At 39.1% G+C, this 15,472-nt stretch overlaps 1 protein-coding gene across 2 annotated transcripts in view; it reads left to right on the top strand.

Moving 5' to 3' along the window:
- The window catches only part of ZNF292 (zinc finger protein 292), a 90,015-nt gene that overhangs the window by 56,942 nt on the left and 17,601 nt on the right, over positions 1-15,472 (top strand). For both annotated transcript variants that reach the window (XM_070418134.1, XM_070418135.1), the window contains one exon: positions 10,664-10,866. In XM_070418134.1, the coding sequence (XP_070274235.1) occupies positions 10,664-10,866 (203 nt within the window). The remainder of the gene's footprint in view (positions 1-10,663; positions 10,867-15,472) is intronic.

The following is a 15,472-nucleotide window of genomic DNA, read 5'->3' as shown; positions in this document are numbered from 1 at the left end:
TTATGATGTGTCTTGGTGTGGATCTTTTCGGGTTCACCTTGTTTGGGACTCTCTGGGCTTGTGTGACTTTTTTCTTCCCCACCTCAGGGAAGTTTTCTGATATTATTTCTTCGAATAGGTTTTCTAATCCATGTTCATCTTTCTGTTGTTCTGGCACCCCTATTATTCGTATGTTGTTTCGTTTCATGTTGTCCCAAAGCTCCCTTAGGCTCTCCTCCTGTCTTTTAATTTTTTTCTCCATTTGCCGTACAGTTTGAGTGTGTTTTGCTTCCTTGTCTTCTAATTCACTAATTCGGTCCTCCGCTTCTCCCAGTCTACTGTTGATACTTTCAATGGAGTTTTTTATTGAAGCTATGTCGCTCTTCATTTCTTCTTGGGACTTACTTAAGTTGTTGATTTTTTCATCTGTTTCTTCCAGCTTCTTGCATAAGTAGTTGAGTTTTTCATCTGTTTCTTCTTGCTTCTTGAACATCTGGTGCATGTACTCTAGGAACCTTATTCTGAATTCTTTTTCCGTCATGTTGCATATCTCTGTCTCACTTAGCTGCTTTTCTGGCGAGTCCTCCTTTTCTTTCCTTTGGGGGTTTCTTTGCCTACCCATGTTTGATCTCGCTGACATATGTAGATGTTGAGATGTTCAGTGGCTGCTCCCTGGGTGGCAGGGGCTCCTTGGGTTGTGGTTGCTGCTCAGACGGTTGCGGTAGCAGCTGCTTTCCAGTTGGCAGCAGCTCCTCTGGTGGGTGTTGTTCACAGCTGTGTTGGCTCTTCTGGCTGGTGGGGGGAGGCTTCACGTACAGCTGCTGTTCCACAGACAGAGGGTGTGGTGATCAGGAGGCTGTGGTGATCAGGAGGCTGCGGTGATCAGGGGGCTGCTGTTGCTTGGATCTGCTGCGTTGATTTAAAGGCACAAACTACAACAGAGCAAGGCACAACGTACCAGGCACTGAACACAAGTATATTCACAATATTAATAACCCCAAATAAAGGTGACCACCCGAATTAAGAGAATTAGGGGATAAGGGAGAAAGAAGAGAAGAAGATAAAAGAGAGAACAGAAAAGAAAAATAAGAAAAAAAGAAACAAAAAAGGAGTGCAAAAATAGAATTGGGAAAAAAGAGGGGGGAAAAAAAGAGAGCGAAAAAAGAGAATGAAGTAGAAGCGGGGAAGAGACTATTGGTATGAGGAGCAAACTCCAATAGAACTGCCACTAATCTCAACAAATTCCAGCAACAGATCCCTGGAGATGAATGCAAACTACAAACCACCAATAATATCCAGAGGGGTAAGGGAAAACAGAAGCACAAAAATAACCGGGGTGGGGTGGGGGAGGGAAGGGAAAAACCAGCAGAAAAAAAAAAAAAAAGAAAAAGAAAAACAACCTCACAACCAGTCCTAAAAAAGAAGAAAAAACACAAAACAAAACAAACAAACAAATTAAAAAATAAAAAAGCCCAATATATTCAACAATCAAGAAAACAATAGAAAGATAAGAGAGAAAAAAATGTTTGGAAAGTGAAGAAGGATAAAGAATAGGTGTATAAGGATTTAGAGCAGTAGATTGGAAATAGGATATATAAGTAGGGTGGAATTAGACAGGGGGTAAAAAGAGGGAATTGGGAAAGTCTGGAGCAGGAATAGGGTAAGAGAAACAGGACACCAAAAGGGGAAAAGTAAGGAAGAGGGTTTTAGCAAAGAGGTGAAATTGAGATAGGGAAAATTAATGCTAAAGGAACGATGAAAATAGAATGGAGAACACTAATCCCAAAAGAAAATAAAGAGAAAATAAAATGGCACTTTAAAAAATGGTAAAATGGTAGCAGTAATTATACTGGTTAAAAATAAAAATGTGGTAATTGAAAGGGTAAAATCAGGTGATGGAAAAAGAAGAAAAAGAGAAAAAAAAATTGGTTTCTTAGTAAAAAGGTGAAAAAATTAAAAAGAAAAAGAAAAAGAAAAAATTTGCAGTAGTGATGGTCTTTCGGTTCTTCTACTCTTCAGCCTGGTTCGCCTTAGTCCTGCCAGGTATTTAGGAGAGTGTTGAATTTGCCTGCATTACACTGTTCCTCCGTGTTGTAAATCACAGTCCTGATTTTAAAGCAGGCCGTATTTGTGATCCAGTCTGCCTTAATTTGTATTCCCCTAAGAGTCAGTTTGTGGCTCAGCCTCTGGGTGGCAGTGTTTTTGGGTTGGCCTCTGAGGCTATACAGCTTCTCTATCCTTTTTTAATCCTTACCCTGCTCTGTGTTGTTGTTGGGACTGAAAATCCCTCTATAGGCCAGACCCTGGTAACTCCCAGGGACTAATCAGCTTGTTTTAATCCTTTATCTCATACAGGGTGGAATCTGGGTGTGGCTGTGCTCCTTGCCTGGGGGCTGGGGGGAGGAATTCCACCCTCTGGAGGAATGGCTGCCCCAGTCCTGGGCCCAGGGGGGTCTCAGCACTCAATTCGCTGCCACCTCCTCCGGCTCCCCCTCTTTCCTCAGCCTCTCCCCAGATTCCCCTCGCCTGCACCTTCACCCTCTCTTCAGCACAGGTGAGTGTCTGTATCCGAACTGTCCTATGAGCAGGGTTCAGTGAAAACAAAGAAACAGACAAACGCCGGCCGGCCGCGGAAACACTCCTCTCTTACCGGTCTGGGAAACGCTCCTCTCTTACCAGCACTGCATGGTCTGGGAAACGCTCCTCTCTTATGGGCACTGCATGGTCTGATCAGTTCCTCAGGATGCCCCCTTTAGTCTCAGTTCTCCGCAATCACAAAATCCAAATCTCAAATCTCCTGGCGCCAGCAAACCCGCGGAACTCCTTACCCTGGTCAGGGTCTGTGTCTGTCCCAAGAGACGCGGCTGTCTGCCATGCGGTCTCCCTCCGACCCTCTGGGCTCAGGTCTGGCAAACTTTCCTGCCCAGATCCCTGGTTTTTAACCTTTCCAGGGGAGGTCTGCCCTTCCCGGCTGCAAACCGTCTCACCAGCTGAGTAAATTTGCCAATTCGGGGTGGGTGTTATTAGTTTCAGCTGCTTACTCCGTTTGCTCCGGGACAAGACCTGGAACGCGTCTGCCTATATCGCCGCCATCTTGCTTCTCCCAGAGTCCATCATTTTAGTCTTCAAGCTAATAGAACTTAACAGCAGTAAGCTTATAAAAGTATTCTCTGTCCAATTTCAGGCTGATGACATGTTTTGTATTTATTTTGTGTTTTGTTAACATTCATTATACTCTATTATATAATTAAATATAAGCATAGTGACCCCAAAATTTTTATTCTTACTAAAATTGATTTTAAAATATATACATATTTTATTTTAGAGAGGAAGGGAGAGAGAAACATCAATGATGAGAATCATTGATTGGCTGCCTCCTGCACACCCCTACTGGGGACTGAGCCCACAACCCCTTATGTGCCCCAACCAGGAATCTGGCTCATAGGTGACACTCAACCACTGAGCCACACAAGCTGGACCTAAAAAATGATTTTAACCCTTTGCGGGGTTAAATGTTATTTTTGTAATTCAAACAATCTGGTCCAAATTAATTGACAGGATTGAATGTTGAACTTTTTAATGTTCTTATTGCTCGACGTTGGACCTGCTCCTAGCGCCTGGTCTGTCGAGTCAGCCTTGAGGTTGGACCGAAAAGGGTTAAAACTCTCATTGGCTTCTTGAAACATTCTAGAAAAACATATTTCTGTTTTAATGAGTGTAATCTACACTAATAAAAGAGAAACATGGTAATTAGCGTACGACCGCTACCCTTCCCATTGGCTAATCAGCATATCCTTATGCAAATTAACTGTCAGCCAAGATGGCGGCCAGCAGCCAGGCAGCTGGAAGCGAACATGAGGCTTGCTTGCTTCAGTGACTGCAGACTCCACCGTTCCCCACCTGACTTGCCGGCCTCTGAGCTGCAACTCTAAGCAACTATGTACTATGTTGCAAATAAGAAGCTAAACAAAAACCCAGAAACCGGCTTTCATTCAGCCGGGCTTCATCCAGCAGCCGGACCGCAACATTGTATTGATGTTTTCAGCAGCGAGGCCTCAGAGCTAAAGCTGGCCCAGAATAAAAAAAAAACAAGAAGGGGTTGGGAGCTTCAGTCACTCACTTCCGGAAAACAACCCTCAGTCCCTCACCCAGACTGGCCAGGCACCCCAGTGGGGACCCCCACCCTGATCCAGGACACCCTTCAGGGCAAACCAGCCGGCCCCCACCCGTGCACCAGGCCTCTATCCTATATAGTAAAAGGGTAATATGCCTCCCAGCAGCAGGATCAGCGGAGCAGCGAGGCTCCCGGCACTGGGATCAGCGTGACGGGGCAGCGCCCAAACCTCCTGATCGCACTGTGGCTCTGTGTGTGACAGGGGGCGGGGCCACAACCTCCCTATCCGCCCTGCTCTGTTCATGACGGGAAGGCGCCCCAAGCCCCTGATCAGCCCTGCTCTGTGCCTGATAGGGGGGAGCTCCCCAACCCCCTGATTGCCCTGCGGCTCTGTGTTTGACAGGGTGCAGTGCACCAACCCCCTGATCGGCCCTGCTCTGTGTGTGACAGGGTGCGGCGCCCCAACCCCCGCCCCCCCATGGGCCCTGCTCTGTGTGTGACAGGGTAGAGCCATAACCTCCCCATTGGCCCTGCCCTGAGTGTGACAGGGTGCAGCGCCCCAACCCCCTGATCCGCCTTGCTCTGTGTGTGACAGGGGGCGGTGCCCCAACTCCCCTATCAGCCCTACTCTGTGAGTGACAAGGGGGAGCTCCTCAACTCCCTGATCGGCCCTGCTCTGTGCGTGACAGGGGGAGCTCCCCAACCCCCTGATCGACCCTGCTCTGTGTGTGACAGGGTACGGAGCCCCAACCCCCCTGATGGGCCCTGCTCTGTGAGTGACAGGGGGCAGCGCCCCAACCCCCTGATCGGCCCTGCTCTGTGCGTGACGGAGTGGCGCCGCAACCTCCCCATCGACCCTGCCTTGAGTGTGACAGGGGGCGGTGCCCCAACCCCCCAATCGGCCCTACCCTGAGCGTGACTGAGGGTGGCATCGCAACCTCCCGATCTGCCCTGCTCTGTGCATGACGGGGCGGCCCCCCAACTCCCCAATCAGCCCTGCTCTGAGCCCGACCAGGGGCTGCACTTAGGGATTGGGCCTGCCCTCTGCCACCCAGGAGCAGGCCTAAGCCAGCAGGTCATTATCTCCCGAGGGGTCCCAGACTTTGAGAGGGCACAGGCCGGGCTGGGGGACCCCCCCCCCTCCCCACCCCCCCGAGTGCACAAATTTTTGTGCACTGGGCCTCTAGTTTATATAATAAGAGCTTAAGCGACCCTTACAGCAGAACGACCAGAATGACCGGTCACTATGATGCACACTGACCACCAGGGGGCTGATGCTCAATGCAGGAGCTGCCCCCTGGTGGTCAGTGTGCTCCCACAGCGGGAGCGCTGCTCAGCCCGAAGCTGGGCTCTCGGATGGTGAGCACAGCAGCGGTGGCAGGAGCCTCTCCTGACTCCGCGGCAACACTAAGGAGCAGTGAGCAGGTGGGCAGTAAGGAGCAAGGGGTCCTGGACTGCAAGAGGGCTCAGTCTGGGCTGAGGGGGGGAACACCCCCCCCCCCCCCCGCACAAATTTCATGCACCAGGCTTCTAGTTAATAATAATTTTATATGGATAACTATATCAGAATTTAATTACTAATAATTGTTATTTCACATAAAAATTTTTAGTGTCACATGCTAACTAGGTAGACCTAGGACATGAAATATTTAATCTTTAAAAATTATGTTTTATATCAGTTGTGTCTAAAAATCATTTATGATCGTGGAGTTTACCATAATCAGTTATAACCATAAAATTTCAGACTTAATAAAAAAGCAAGCAACTTGACTTAAGAAATTCTGAAATCTTTAAGTGAAACTTCTCTTTCTTATAAATGTAATATGTTCTTCAGGAAAGGGTAAGAGGTGGGTGAATATTAAGACTATCTCTAACTGGTAATTTTGACAATGAAATATACTTACCTAGAACATTTGTCTCAATCTTGGCTGTGCTTAAATCACCAGGGGAGTTTTTTAGACACACTAGTGCTGGAGGCCTACTTCAGTCCAATTAATTAGAGCCTATGTGCGAGCTGTAGGCATTAGTACTTTTTAGATGTTCGAGCTTATTGTACAGGTGGGGTTAAGAACCACTGACCTAAAGCTTGAAATGTGTTTTTATTAAATTTCCAAATTTAGAATTTTTTGATAATCCTCACCCAAGGACATGTCCATTGATTTGAGAGAGAGAGAGAGAGAGAGAGAGAAACATCGATTGGTTGGTTGCCTCCCATATGCACCCTGACTAGGGTTTGATCCTACAACCCAGTTATGTGCTCTGTCCAGCAGTTGAACCAGTGACCTTTCATGTATGGGATGATGCTCCAACCAACTGACTCACACTGGCCAGGGCTGGATTTTTTTGACTAACATTGCTGAATTGATTTTTTTAATGCATAAAAAGCACATAACATCAAATGTATAATTTAATTATTTTTAAATGTACAGTTTAATAGTGTTAATTATGTTCATTGGTGTGAAGTACACAGATATCCAGAACTTATTTATATTGCAAAAGTAAAATTGTATAACAAAACAACTTCCCTTTTCCCCCACCCTCCACTTCCAGACCCTAGATAACCAGCATTCTATTTTTTGTTTTTATGACTGTCTACTTTATACCTCATATAAATGGAATCATACCATACTTACTTTTTTTGTGTGACTGGCTTATTTAACTTAGCCAAATGTCCTCCATATTGTAGAATATGACAGGATTTCCTTCCTTTCTATGGGGTGAATAATAGCTTATTGTGTGTGTGTGTGTGTATACCACATTTTGTTTATTCATCCATGTGTTGATGGGTATTTGAATTGCTTCCACCTCGTGGCTGTTGTGAGTAGTGCTGCTATAAATATGAGCATGCAGATATCTCTTCAATAGCCTCCTTTCAATTCTTTTGAGTCCATACCCAGAAGTGGGATAGTTAGATCATTTGGTAGTTCTTTTTTAATTTTTTGAGGAACTTCAGGTTCTTCCATAGAGGTTGCAGCATTTTATAGTCCCATCAATAGCGCAGAAATGTTCTAATTTTTTCACATCCTCACAGACACTTGTTTTTTTGATAGTAGCCATTATGATGGGTGTGAGCTAATATCTTACTGTTTTGATTTACATTTCTCTGATGATTAGTGATGTTGAGCATCTTTTTATATGCTTATTGGTCATTTGTATATCATTGGAGAAATATCTATTCGTCTTTTGCTCACTTTTTAATAGGATTTTATTTTTTGTTGTTGAGTTGTAGGAGTCCCTATATATTCTGGATGTTAACCCCTTACCAGATGTATAATTTGTAAATATTTTCCCCCATTCTGTACATTGCCTTTTCACTCTGTTGATTCTGTCTCCTGTTTTGATGCAACAAAGTCAAGTTTGTTGTAATTCCATTTGTCTGTTTTTGTTGCTTATCCTTCAATGTTATATCCAATGAATCATTGCCAAATCCAGTGTCTTGAAACTTTTCCCCTTAGTTTTCTTCTAGGAGTTAATATTTTTAGGTCTTACATTTAGGTCTTTAATCCATTTGGAATGTTTTATGTGGTGTAGGTAAGATAAGAGTGCAGCTCTATCCTTTTGCATGCGGATATCCTTTCCCCAGCACCATTTGTTATAAAAACTGTCCTTTTTCCATTGTGTGGTCTTGGCACCCCTGTTGAACATCATTTGCCCATACATGTGAGGGTTTATTTCTGAGCTTTCTATTTTATTGCATTACCTATATGTCTATCTTTATGCCAGTGCCATACTGTTTTGATTACTGTACCTTTAAGTGTGAAACCTCCAACTTTGTTCTTTTTTGAGATTGTTTTGGCTATTTGAGGTCCTTTGAGATTATAATTGTAGGATAAATTTTTCTATCTCTGCAAAAAATGCCATTGTGACTTTTATAGGGATCATATTGAATCTATAGATTGCTTTTGGTAGTTGTAACTCTTAACATTATTAAGTCTTCTAATCTATGAGCTTGGGATCTTTCTATGTACTGTGTCTTTAATTTTTTTTAACAGTATTTTATAGGATTCAGTGTATAAATTTTTCATCTTGGTTAAAGTTTATTCCTAAGTATTTTATTCTCTCTGCTGTTACTGTAAATGCATTTTTTTAAATTTTCTTTTCAGATTGTTCATTGACTAGCTACTGAAGGATAAAAATCATAAAACTTTTAAAATAAATCTGGCAAGCTCTAAAAGAGGGAGTCTTTGATGTGGTATTATAAGTCTATAAAGAAAAACATGTTCTGGATTGCAGCAAAGTAGAGAAAGATGGAAGAAAGGGGAGGAGAGATAAAGCAGTTGAAGAGAAATGGACAAGGGAGGATGGGATAGGTTCTCAATTGAGTATTAGAATGTAATCTACTTTTGATCTATTTGAATCATGAGCTTCAGAATACGTATTTTTTTCCTTTTAAAATACTTCTTCAGGAGGTACCAGAGAGTTAGGCATTTATAAACTTTGTCTTCAGTCTTTATACTTTTTGTCTTCACTGCTATAAACTTACTCTAATTAGATATAGTAGTCAAATGAGATTTTGTTTTTTCTCCTCTTACCACTGTATAAAGCTGGAAATTAGAAGATTCCATTATTCTGGTCCTGGTTCTGTTGTTAACTGGCTTTATGAACCTAGGAAGTCACTTGCCTTCTGTGAGCCTCAGTTTACTCATCTGCCAAATCTTGGAGCTGAACAAAATGACCTATATGGAAATATTCTGTATTTCTTTGAAATCAGTTTTGCCCTAAGTATGGCAGTGGTTTCCCATGTTAAAAAACAAACACAACTATGCTTTTGACATTTATATTACCATATATTCTCCTAAATATCAAGTTAGCACAGAAATTATTTTGCACAATCTGTCATTCTAACTTACTTGCTGCTATTTGAGATTTTAGGGACTGTTTGCAGTTCTCCTGTTAAGACTGTCATCAGTTTTTTTAAATACTTGGCACCTGTAAATTTTTTGCATGATCTTCAGAGTTCATTGATTATGAATTATTGTGGGAGTATTTGAATTAATTCCCAGACTTTGTATCAGAGTTTCCTTTTGAGAGAACTATTGTATTAGGAAACTAAAGCTGTTTTTTCAAGTGTGTGATTTATTTATAGCTAGGATAGCTTTATTTTAACTTCAAAGTTTTTATTTAAAACCTTTACACATTTTGCTTTTATAGTGAGCTGAGCTATGAAAAGATACAATTGACCCTAATAGGATCATGTGATATTGAAGAAAGAAAAGTAATGCCATGTATATGTAAGACATATAGTCAGAGGTACCAGAGAGTTAGGCATTTATAAACATTGTCTTCAGTCTTTATACTTTTTGGTTTAGTTTAATGTAAAGATTATAGAGTAGCAGATACAAAGGTCTAGTTATCAAGAAAAAGATGAAATTTGGCATAGTTTATATGGTCATGGTTTAATATTGAGGAGCATTGATCATACTATCTTATAGACACTAGAGGGTAGCAAAGAATAAAGAAGGGAAGAGAAGCTCTCATTTTTCATCTTCTAATGTGCAAATTACATACTAGACATATCTTCCAGTATGTTCATAAGTAGTGAAATTGTGTGTTTTATTTAAAGGGCATTTAAAGTTTTATTACTAAAAGCCTTCCAAAGGTTTCAAGTTGGCCATCACCAAATAAATTTTTCAATATGATTTTCATCATGGTAAAGAAAACTTGAGGGAAAAATTTAAACTTGTATTTGTTAAAATTTAAATTCTTCACAAATAGAAAAAAATGAAATTCTTATTTTTAGTGGATCAAATGAGCACTAGGAAATTAAAGGAATAAAATGTATGATGCTTAAGTGGTACTTAAGCAAATGTTGAGGTTTATTGATTGATGTTTAAAAAAAAACAGCAGAAGTTCTAGCAGACTCCCCCCACCTTTTAATTTATTTTTGTCTTAATTTGTTCTAAAACACTTATTAAAGCAAGATAGACTTCAATCATTAGTACTGAAACACAATTTTAGTTGAATCTCATTTCCTAGAGTATCCAAACATCCTTTTGTGATTGTCTATATAGTATGTAATGCCCTAGTACTGCAAATTTCTAAGGATGCTAACTCCTGGTATTCAAGAATAAATGCAGCGGGGAGAGGGGAGTGTAAGGATGGAGTAGTATAATTTTAATAACATTGACTATTAGAATTTAATGTGAAATTATTTTATCATCAAGAAGTTAATTCACCTCATTCTAAATGGTACTCTCAGGGGCAAAAAGTATTTAATGCAATTTTTAAATGTTAGCTATATAATATCATTTTACTTATAAGGTCAAGTATTTTGTTATTACCATGTAACAGTAATAGTTGATTGCAAAGAAGGGTTGGGGTAGTTCCTGTGCTTTAAAAAAAATATTCCTCTTAAGTATTATATTGCAAACGAATTATTACCAAATGTTAATGGGTAGTTTCTATGCTTTTAAAAAATATATTCCTTATAAGTATTTTATTGCAAATGAACTATTACCAAATGTTAATGGGTAGTTCCTATGCTTTTAAAAAAAATACTCCTTATAAGTATTTTATTGCAAATGAATTATTACTAAATATTAATAATATATTATGTCTTGTTTTTTAAAGTGAATGAATTTTTAGCTTTTGAGGGTCCCATCTTGTTGGATATGAGAATTAAACATCTAATCAAAACAAATCAGTTAAGTCAAGCAACTGCTCTAGCAAAGCTGTGTTCTGACCATCCAGAGATTGGTACAAAAGGTAGTTTTAAGCAAACTTACCTTGTCTGTCTTTGCACATCATCACCAAATGAAAAGTTAATCGAAGAGGTGAGTATATTTTCTTCTGTTAGTAATTCTTTTTTAAACTGAAGAAACTTTTAAGTTAGATTAGAATGCTTTGACTTCCCTTTCTCTTAGTGAGGGACCATTGTTAATCTTATTTTTGGTATGCTCTTGGATAGTGATTCTAAACAACTTTCAGAATTATAATGTAAAGTAATTTTATCTACCTTCTGTTTTAAATAATTTGGATCTTTTAACTGCTTTGGCTGAAGTATGGAAAAGGTAGTGGTGACTTAACAGTTTAATAGAATATTTATTATTTGTCAGCATTTGGGCCTTAACGTAGTTTTACCTGACTTCCAGATATTTGCAGATCTTTTTAACTGACTAATTTAAATAACTTTATAGAATTTATATGACTTCCCCCAGGAGTACTTTTTCTGTTTTTAATGTGTATAAAAAACATTTCATTTAATATTATATGTCTCATGAAAGCTAGATGTCTATATCTCTTCCTAATTATATGTAAAAATAAATTTTATATTTGCATATTAATGTAAAACTACTTTCTTTGTGACACATGACTTTTTTTCCTCATTTCACGTAAAGCATAGTATTCATGTATTTTTATGTTTTATATTAAAGAATTCTGAGAGTAGAATCATGGTTCAAATGGAAATTTTGCATTTTGGGTGACTCTTAATTCCAAAGTGAAGTTGAAGGCAGTTGTCAGGGAATTAAATGTTGTTGTTCAAGAAAGAGGGAATATGTATTGAAAGGATATGTATTTATATAAAACTAATATGTTAGACAGTATTGTGTGAGAATATAATGTGTACAAGTGTCTTGTATCTCTAATATAGGTATCCTTTAGCTCCAGAACAAAAGAGAGGAGAACAAAGGGATTGTGGGGCAAACTTAAAGACATATAAATGGAAAAGTTGATATTTAAGACAGGGGACATTTAACAGAGTATGCATGATCAGCTGAGTAGACAAAGATTTCAAACAGAAAGCTGAAAGCCCATATGCAGTTAGAGGTTGTATTTGTAATGGACCAAGATTAGATGTAAGTCTGTTGTGTATAGCAAGGATAATGAAGATACTGAGAAGAGTGATGTCAGGCAATTTCTGAGCTGGATGGAGTAGAGCAAAGGGTTCTAGCTTAGGAAATTATACCATTGATTTCAACATTGGCTCATCTATAGATTTTTTTTGTGCTATTTTTATCTCAGGTAATTGGCTTTTTAATCACTGTATAGCAGAACAAAATAGAAGATTGAAGTTTTCTTATTAGTTCAGAATAACTATGTAGACAAGTTAATAGGCTGAAGTATAAAGTTTCTTGAGAAAGTCTTTGATATGCGTGTAACTTTTGTTAAATTCTTAAATTAGTTATTATGCTGCTACATAAAGCTTTTATCTGTTCAGTCCCTGACCTAAGTCATTCTGTCTATTGGTCCTTCCTTCCTGTAGCAATTTTTATTTAGTGAATGATGTGTGCTAAGCACCGGGATGTGGGGAAGCAGGGGGAGGGGAGAGTTAAAGGTGAGTAAGGCATAGGCTCTGCCCTAAAGAGCATCCCATCCCTTCTAGCAGAAAACTATCTAAACATAGGGCTGTTGGGTTAGCTTTGAAGTCCTATTTGAAGTTGAAGGCTATGAATTTGTAATCTCCAGGAAAATAATTTTGTATTTTTAGCTGTTTTAAATTAAAAAATTATGCAATACTGAACCTAAATTAAATTCCCTTTTGGTTTAATTATTCTGAGTTGAGTAGCAGCAGCTCAGCCTACTCTGGGAGACCCTAAAGAAAATTCTCTATGTGGACTCTGGGTAGTTCTGATGTCAGATGAAATGATTTTATTTTTCCTTCTCCTGTTAAGCAGGAAGAATTAAGACATTCCATATTCTTTTTTTAAAAAATATATTTTTATTGATTTCAGAGAGGGAGGTAGATGGAGAGAAAAATAGAAACATCAATGAGAGATGAGAGAGAATCATTGACCAGCTGCCTCCTGCACATACCACACCGGGGCTCGAGCCCACAACCCATGCATGTGCCCTGACTGGGAGTCAAACCATGACCTCCTGGTTCATAGGTTGACGCTCAACCACTGAGCCACGCCGGCTAGGCCATTTCATGTTCTTGAACAGAATTCACTAAAGTCTCTGTACCCTACCCCAAAAACAAAACTAGGTCACGTAATACAGGACAGAATTTCTGTGTAAGTCTACACATTTTCTTGTTAAAAGTCCCTTTTTGCTTAGAGATTGATTGATTATTCTTTTATATTTCTGTTACAAACATAGAAGCTTTTTCTTCATTGTTTTATGTGAAGTAAATTTTCTTACTATTTCTGCCCCAAGTAAAGGTAGTCACTTTGGAACAATTGTTCCCATCAGAATAGGTATGCTTGCTCTCTCACATGACCTACTTCATTCATTTACTTTACCTGTCTGGTTTTTGTAAGCATTTGAGTTTTTTACCCATTCCTTAGAGTATGGTAGAAATAGATATTGGAAAGACTCAACTATACCTTGGATCTGTAATCCTTTTACAGAAATCCTTATCGAATTGAGCCAGTAGGCAAGGGATTGACTATTTTCAAGGACCCTTTCAATGTGATAAAAATAGCAGCTAGCCCTGGCAGAGGAGTTGCTGCTGAGGGAAATTAGTATCTATCTGGCATCTCTAGAAGGAATGAGTTTTGGCCTGGATTCTTGGGTTAGGTATAAAAACAAAGTTAGCAGTGTTCATTTTAAATCCAGTATTTTATTGTTTTTTTTCTTGTTAAAGTTAACATAGAAATTTGAATAGTAAAATCCTCTATCTTGTGTCTTCCTAGCCAACTTTTCCTCAGTTAATACTCCCCGAAGTAATCACTAAGTTTGAAATTTGATATATAACCTTTCTGACATTTTTCTTTGTGTATATGTATACATATTATATACTTTACATATTAAAACATACATATAAACACCCTGGATGCTAGTCACTTTTCACATCTTATTATGGACATCTTTCCATGTTATTCCATATAGATTAATCTATTTTTTCTCATGGCTGCATAATTTCATATTACGGATTTGTAGTATATTTAAGGCATGGGGAACATTTAAATTGTTGGCTTGTACATACAACCTTTCATTCTTGTCGGGGGTGTACTGGTAGGGTAAATTTCTGGAAGTGATTAATTGCTGGATCAAAGCATCTACACATTTTAAATTAATACACAACCATGCTGTCATCCAAAAAAAGATTATGCTAATTTATTCTCCCATAAGTAGTATATGAAATTTCTTCTTTCCTAATACTAGAAAGTTATCCATCTTTTAAATCTTTGATAGCCTGAGAGTTAAAAAAATAAAAAATAGGAGCTCATTTTTTGATTTTTATGTTTTCTTAGTATGACAGGTTTATCATTTAACTTCCTTTATGGATGGAAAACAATTTTATTTTGATAAGTAAAAGACTATTTTTGAAATGTAATTAGAGCAAATACATTTTAAAAGTACACTTGGTAAAAGTAGATAATAAAGTATTGATGAAGTGTTGTGTATTTTTTGAATACCTGGCATAAAGAGCCATATTAAAACAAAAATTGTTCACATTTTTTAAATGATTTTTTTGCTATATAAACAGATTTAGCATAGTATGTCTTTAACAAACCTCAATCTAATTGGCTTTAAGTATTTTATTCTAAATTCTAAATTTCCTGTTTTTTAAATTTTTGCTCACTTTAAAAAAAAATATTTTTACTGATTTCAGAGAGGAAGAAAGAGGGAGAGAGAGATAGAAACATCAGTGATGAGAGAGAATCATTGATTGGCTTCCTCCTGCATGCCCCCTACTGGGATTGGCCCTGCAACCTGGGCATATGCTTTGACCAAGAATTGAACCAGTGACCTCTTGGTTCCTGGGTTAATGCTCAATCACTGAGCCACACCTGGCCAGGCAACTTTTTGCTCACTTTTCAAAGCAGTAGAGAAGAGTTGGTAATCTATACTTTGGATTTAAAAAATAATTCTTAGACATTGATGGCTATATTTGACATGTATTTCACCACAGTTTTAACTCAACCATTCATTAATTTAAATATGGTTTCATTTCCCCTGCCAGTCTCTTTAGTGTCACATTTTTAAAATAGGGCCATGTAGTGGCAAATCAGGGATTTAATAAAGGCTATCAAGTACACAGTACAAATTGTTTTCTTAGTGTACCTATAAAAAGTGATGTTTTTCTATATTATTGAATATAGCAAATGATTCAGTTGGTATATTGTATATCTACTTATATAAAAACCATGGGTGGTGTTCATCACAACCATCAGAATTGCGACCAAGGGGAAGGAAGTCAGTCCTGCAGGGGTTGTCTTGGCAACGGCTGCTCCCGCCCCTGAGCTGTTTCCGGTGAAGGTGGGATTTGAGGCAGGAACCCGCCCTCGGAGCATGGACCCACTGAATCCTGGGTCGCTTTGCCAAGGGCTGCTCCCTCCCCAGCTGTTTCCCAGAGCTGTTTGGGTATAACATCAAGCCAGAAGCTCAACCAAGCAGAAGTCAGTCAGTCCTACAGGGGTTTCTTGGCAACGGCTGCGCCCTCCCCCGAGCTGTTTCCTGGAGCTGTTTCCGGTGAGGGCGGCGTTTGAGGCA

This window comes from Myotis yumanensis, unplaced genomic scaffold, assembly GCF_028538775.1.
Source record: "Myotis yumanensis isolate MYYU_CA2020_CCGP unplaced genomic scaffold, mMyoYum1.0.hap1 SCAF_6, whole genome shotgun sequence".
In the NCBI taxonomy this organism is placed as follows: domain Eukaryota; kingdom Metazoa; phylum Chordata; class Mammalia; order Chiroptera; family Vespertilionidae; genus Myotis; species Myotis yumanensis.
The sequence above is the reverse complement of the archived record's forward strand: the minus strand, read 5'-3'. Positions and strand labels throughout refer to the sequence as shown.